This window comes from Alligator sinensis, unplaced genomic scaffold (genome assembly GCF_000455745.1).
Source record: "Alligator sinensis unplaced genomic scaffold, ASM45574v1 scaffold419_1, whole genome shotgun sequence".
Lineage (NCBI taxonomy): Eukaryota > Metazoa > Chordata > Crocodylia > Alligatoridae > Alligator > Alligator sinensis.
This window is the reverse complement of record NW_005842360.1, coordinates 1,472,227-1,478,943: the sequence shown is the minus strand read 5'-3', so window position 1 is coordinate 1,478,943 and position 6,717 is coordinate 1,472,227. Positions and strand designations below refer to the sequence as shown.

Sequence of the window (6,717 nt, the reverse complement as noted above, 5' to 3'; positions counted from 1 at the left end):
GCCTGCCATGCAGTTCAGGAGTCTGAATCAAGTTGCTGCTTGCCAGGGAGAACGAAGCTTTGCATTGCACATCTACCTGCCATGCAGTTCAGGAGTCTGAATCAAAGTTGCTGCTTGCCAGGGAGAAGGAAGCTTTGCATTGCACATCTAAAAGAGCACCCAACACACCCATGTACCACTGTGCTCCCACCTCTGGGCTCTGGCCCAGCCAGTCCTGCTAAGGGACCTCTCAGTGCAGAGATAGACTAAGCAAAGCTGACAGAGGCACTCTCCCCTCATAAACACCAACTCCTAGACAGCAGCTAGTGACTTGGACTGAATTCAGTGTCTCTTCAAATCAGGTTGAACACGACACACCATCAGGAAAAATAAAGCAGAGTCTCTATGGTCTGGAGTCAAAGCATCTTCCATGCAGGAGAGGCAGCAGTGTTCCTCACTAGCTCTTTTTCTTCAGTGGGAGTGGACTCAGCCCTGGGGTTTTCCCTCACCTGTGTAGTTCTTGAGAACATGGGGGTGGATGGAAGAGGTGGAGAGAGACAACTGGCGTGCGTGCAGCCTGTGGCAGTATGCTCAGCAGTTTCTTAGTGTCACAAGCAAATCCCTTCAGTGTTCCTCTGGGGTTACAAGGAGTCACCAATGATGTTCCAGCCACCATGTCAGTCAGCTGTCATCCAGGCCATGCCATCCAGGTGGGACTAACAGCACTGGTCTCCTTTGGCCAATGCCGATTCCACAGTCCAAACCATAAGAAACCAAAACAAAGGTACCTTTACACAGGGACATCCCCATGCCCCGTTCTGGAATGATGCTCATCTTGGAAAATTTGGATCAGGGGATTGTCCTACTTCAGTCAGTTAGTACATTATAAACACTGTCCTGTCTGTAAAGTAAAAATACTGTGACTGGTCCTTAGGAGGTGCTCAAGCCAGATGTGGCATCCCTCGTCCTGTCCGTGCACAGGTGCTGATACTGGCATGAAATGGTCCTCTCCGCCCCCTTCTCTATCAGAGCTTCTCCTGGAAGAAAGGAGATTGTGTTAGAGGAGAAAGTGATCAGGAGAGGTCAGGGGTATTATAATACTCTCTGGGAAACTCACAAGCTGTTTTGCCTCAAGGAGGGAGCGGGAAATGGAGGGATTGATCACTCTGCTGCAATTTATCTACAACCAAGGGAGAACAGCCATGATCTAAACTAATGACTCTTAGGTTCTTTTCACTAGTAAGATCTCAAAGCACCTCTGGTATCCCTCTCCTTGTGAAGCCAAGGCACCGAGCAGTGAAATGACCTGGTCACCCTCCAGGCCAGTGGCAGAGATGGAATTAGAATCCTACAGATCCCAGGCCAGAGCTCTGGACACTAGACCACACTGCCTCCTGCCTCCCAGCCTGACTGAGGTACCTGGGCGGAAACAAAATTCAGAGACCAAGCACTGAGAAAACACGAGAGGGTAGGAGGGCGAGTGTCACCGGGACAGTGCATACCCTGAACCACACCACAGGCTTCATAGGGGAAGGGGGAGAGAACCAATTAACTAGAGAAGGGTCTAACTCATGCTCAAATGCAGGGGGGAAGAGAACGAGAGAGAAAGAGAGAAAGAGATATGAATGCTCATCTGGAGTCATCCCCCCACTCCTCCCCAATCAGTAACCCAAAACCCTGCAGAAATGACTAATTCCTTTCTCTATTCCTTTTTCATTTGCAAGGTAAGCAGAGGCTCCAGGGTCATGGTGAGCCACATCTCCAGTCACAGCTGACACCTGTACTTTCACCTCCTGGCCAGGCTCAGCTGTAGCTGCAGTTGCTGGAGGGAAGTGCTTCACCCATGCTTGGGGAGAAGTGTTATGCGAAGCTCATTGTTCTCACTGTGCAACAGGATGGACAAGCTCTGCTCCCATGGGTATCCGCAGCCCAAGACCTGAAACCAGCACTGTGGGGGGCCCTACAGAATAGATAGTGCACGGAGAGGTACAGATATATTTTAATGGCACTGCATAACCTACTTCTTGCTTGTGGGACTTATCCTGCTGATGGATCCCATTAGCAGAGGCAGCGTTCCCAATGGTCTGTAACAGAGAACAGGGGAAACTTGACTGAAGGCAGAAAGCATCAAACCCCGATACTTCCCCACAAGCAGCAACCTCCAGAGAGCGAGCTAGTCCCCCAGAATGGATTTAGTGTTCACTACGGTTGCTTTGTACTTGGAAATGAGAACATAAAAGCCCTGGCACTCCTGGCAAGTGGCTCCTGACTTTGTCATGGCCAGATCCCCAGAGCAGAAACCACTTTCTTCTTGCCAAGATAATTCATGTTGGCAGCTAACGTTGATACATTTCCTCTAGTGGTGATAGTACGGAGTCCTTCAAGTTCTGCAACAGCAATATCACCAGCAAGCAGTGAGGTAAGGCAGCCACCGAAGTGCAGAATGGTGACATGCCAGGGTCCCCATCTACACTTACTGCATTCACCGCTGTTCAGTTTAGCAAGGGTGAATCGCTGAGACCAGTGATGGTGGAAGGTATAGCCAATTCTGTACCTTCCCTACCATGTTATGTAACAGGGAGCTCCATCTACACCCCAGCTTCTAATCTCAGCACAACTGATTGATGGTTACCAAGCCTTTTAGTATAGGCCTAGCACACAGAGGACATAAATTTGCATTTAAATTTGGGAAGCCTGGACCTTAGACATCTAGGGCTGAGCCTTGGGGGTTTTTTTGTTAAAAGGGAATATTTGCTCAGCAATGCATCCTGGCTGGCTGGGCATTACCTCTCATATGGTAACACATCATCTCAGAGCAGCAGCTTGGTCCCGGGGTGTTTCAGCCCTGCATTTCCTAGCCATTCCAATTTTCTACAATACACTGCATCTTCCACACTGCAGAAGTCACCATGGCTGTGCCTGGAGAGTCATCAGATGCTAGAAATTTGACTCGAACTCTGCTGAGTACAAGGTCACGGGGAATGAGTAAACTGTGGCATAATTTGCTAGAAACTAAATAAAATCTCCCAGAGCAATTATTACAACTTCTTTGAGAACAAGTGCAAGTGCCAAATCCTTGTCATTTCCTGCAAGTCTGTGAGATCAGCGTCTCCAAAGACATGGCAGACGTGGAGATTTTTTTAAAATTTTTTTATTACTGAGCTAATACCTCGCACAGCTGTAGTCACAGCCACAGCAACAGGGAAGTGCCAATTACTTGACAGAGACAGATAGCACTATTAGGCCTCAGCTCCTGTAAGTCTTTAACTAACAGTGAGGCCAGCCATGCATATCCAGGGAACCCAGAGCATGCTGGCTGATAAGACCCTTAAGGGGAGAGCAGCAGCAAACAGTGTAATTAGAAATGTCCTTCTTTCGAAGATGACAGAGGAAAGGCTTGGGGGACAATGGGAAAAGGGCACCGAGCAGCTCCCTATGCAATGGTGGTTGCTGTCTGAGGGGGGAAGAGGAGTCTGGTACTGCCTACAAGGCAGAAAAACTGGGAAGAATGGGCTTGCTCTGAACATTGTCTTCAAGAGAAGCTCCAGATTGTATCGTAATGTGCCCACTGGTTTATTGACTAGAACAAGTCTCCTTTTAAGGGGCCAAAATCCTCATCCTGAAGGTCCTATATAAGCAAGTGCCCATTGACTTCCCTCCCTCAGGAAGAGGAAGAACGGGTGTGCAACTGGGACACCATGCTGAAGCACTGCAGGTTTGGAATTGAACCTTGCCCCCACTACAGAGTCCCTTTCTGACCCTGAGCAAGCTATTGAAATCCATGGGAGCTGGAAGCTTCAATACCATTAAAAATCTGGTCCCTCATCCCTTTGGGTCTCAGTTCTGCACTGTGGAAAAGTGCTCTCACTCAGCCCACATGCAGAAATGCAGTGCTTTGTCCTTTCAGGAAAGGAGTGACTTATTTTTGAACCACCTCTGGAGAAGCAGCAGTCTTTCTTTTCACATTTTATCACAGCAAAGCTAAGTATTAGCTCCTGAGGCAATACCCCCTTCTCTACCAAAGCGCAGTAGAGTCCATCATAATACACACAAATCACACGCACACCAATTCCAGGGAAAGTTTATGCATCATTAGATGCTCCTCCAGGACTGCATTATGCCACAGACCCCAGCACACCTGTCATAACTACAGCCATGCCACAAGGTGCAGAACAAAAAGCCAGGGCTCCGAGTCACCCAGCAGGCAGCTCCTTTTATTGCATTTTTGGATCCAGCAAAAATCAGCTGAACTCAATCTTGTGCTGTCAGCTTAAGATGGTGAGATCTTCAGGGAAGGGACTATTTTTTGTTTTGTTTTTTTACAGTGCCTCGCTCTCTGCTCCTTCACTGGGGCTTCAAAACATGACTCAACCACAAATTTCAAACACAAAGAAAAATTTAGGGAACAAGCTATCCCTCTCCCTTCACCCTCCATTCCTCTCATTAGAAGATTTTGTTCTGCTCTTATGGAGAGATGCAGGATATGCATAGGTCCAGATGACCTCCCATCATGTGTTAGGTCTTGTAACAGTACAGTATGGAAAAGGATGAAGGAATCGCCCCAGCTAGGCTCTGGGCCTCATGGCTTGTTACATCATACCACACAGTATTAAGCAACCACCTGAAGGTGAGTTATCTGCAGCATATGCTTGCTGCAAGAGAGACATGTTTTTGGAACAAAAAAAAAAAAAAACTTAGGGGAGGAAACAATCACAGGAGCACATGGTACTGCATTTATGAGATGCAAAGAGATTGGAGACTTGAGAAAAAACTACAGTAAGGAAAGCAAGAGAGATGAAACAAGGGCTTAATGTGAAGAAGAGGACACTTCACAGTTCCTCGAAAGAACTGGAAGGCTCTCAGAGATATGGGTAAAGGACAGGAGAGACTCAGCATGCTAAAATAAATTAAACTCACTCGCAGCCTCCACTTTCTCAGAGGCAGCTGCAAGACAGATGCTAGGAGCGGTTCTAAATTTTCCCAGGGAAGTCAAGGGATGTGCTGGAGGCAACCATGAGGACACTATGGCAGGTACTGGAGACACGGGGCATTTGAAGTCTGACAAAACACCCAAATGAAGTCCAGACCAAGAACTGAGAGGGAACTGGCAAAAGAGCAGGAGAAAACACTCACAGGAAGGACAAGAAGCTTGGACAAACAGACTGCAAGGGGGTGAAGTCTGAGGAGAACAGAGGAGGGATGAGACCAAGCTGCAATTTTCCCTTTCCCTTTATCATTTTAAAGGACATTGACAATGGTGAAAGACAGCCTGAGCCTTCCAGCTACCCAGGCTGCACTGAAACCAATATCAAATATAATACAAGAAAAGCAAGCGTTTGTCCCAGCATTAGGCCAATTGAAAACCTACTTATGGCAGTCCTAGAAAAGAACCGGTTGTTAGGCCATTCTTCTCTTCTCTATATACTCGGTGTATATTGTATAAGTGTACACAGATGTAACACAAACACCTTTGCTCCCATCTGAGGCAATGAAATGCAGACATCTCTGGGGCGAGTCATTGTAGAGATTTAAAAATCCTCCAGCAGCTCCAAATTTACAGCATAGGGAAGACAATTAAGCTTACCTATATTATTCTCATTGCAGTGGAAATTTAAATAGGTAAACTCTAATTGCTTATGTTGTCATTGGGCTCAGGACACCGGGGTTAAAACCTGCTCTTGCAATGAGTGCTGTGGGGTCTTTAACACCCCACAGATGGTCACTGGGTTGGCTTTAAGCCTCATTTGAAGGACAGCATCTCTAGCCATGCAGTGCCTCTGTGATGCATGTCAGAGGGAATTGTGCTGCCTTCCTACAGCACCATTTTATAGCCATGGATGGTGCAAGAGCCCATCATGCGAGTGCAGGAGGAAGTGCTCTACCTGCGTCTTCTCAGAAGAAATTCTCATGGCCTCCACGAGCTTCTCCATCTGGTGCCCCTGCTCCAACGCGTTCCTCAGGACGTCCTCAGTGCTGACCAGCCGGTGCTGCAGCCGGATAACCTCCGAGTCCGATGACGGGTCGATCAGGGAGTACCGCCTTTGGTCTGTTACTGACTTCTCTTTATCCTTGAGAGTTAAAGGTTAAAAAAAAAAAGTCAGGTTCGACTCATCTGAACACAGGAACTATGAGAAAAGCACATTAGTGCCAGATTCTGATTTCAACAACAGACTGGGGAAGATGGGAGGTTTGGAAAAAGGCAAAATGTAACAAAGAACAGCTCAGATGCGATTCTATGGCAGACTTTGAGAGTCGGGTGTTTAAATCTTCACCACGAGAGGGTGCTGAAATCTGCCACAACTTCACAGGAGAAAACCTAGTTCTGGAAAACAACCAAGAGTCTCATTTATTGTTCTTGTCAACTCCACTCTTTCTGAGATAAATAGAACAGGAGCATTATCCTTCCCCCATGCCTTATCAAGAAATAAACAATAGGAGGAAACAAGCAGGCTTGATTTTTTTTCCCTGATTCTATTTTTTTTTTGGTTTCTATTCTATTTTAGGAAATCTGACATGGTTTTGATGAATAGAAAACATGTTAGCTCTAGTTATTGCTCAAAATGGAAAGTCTAGGATTTTTCCCCCCCCCTTTTTTTTTTTATTTATTTTTTTTTTACAAAACAATCTGAATGCATGCGTAGGTGGCGATAAAGGGTAAATAGATCCTAAGGCCCCAGTTTTGTGGATTTTATTATGATTCATATAACAAAGTAAGTGCATGTACAGCTTTAAGCATCA

General features: G+C 46.6%; 1 protein-coding gene across 4 annotated transcripts in view; it reads right to left on the bottom strand.

The window, feature by feature from the left end:
• Positions 1–76: 76 nt before the first annotated feature.
• Positions 77–6,717, bottom strand: part of CLIP2 (CAP-Gly domain containing linker protein 2) — a 106,477-nt gene continuing 99,836 nt past the window's right edge. For 2 of the 4 annotated variants that reach the window (XM_025210619.1, XM_025210617.1), the window contains 3 exons: positions 5,862–6,047; positions 2,001–2,063; positions 77–1,016 (listed from right to left, as the gene is read on the bottom strand). In XM_025210619.1, coding sequence (XP_025066404.1) covers positions 1,005–1,016; positions 2,001–2,063; positions 5,862–6,047 — 261 coding nt within the window. In that variant the 3' untranslated portion in view covers positions 77–1,004. Of the gene's footprint in view, positions 1,017–2,000; positions 2,064–2,766; positions 2,937–5,861; positions 6,048–6,717 lie in introns of all 4 variants that reach the window. The other 2 variants (XR_003095360.1, XM_025210618.1) reach the window with 2 other exon arrangements.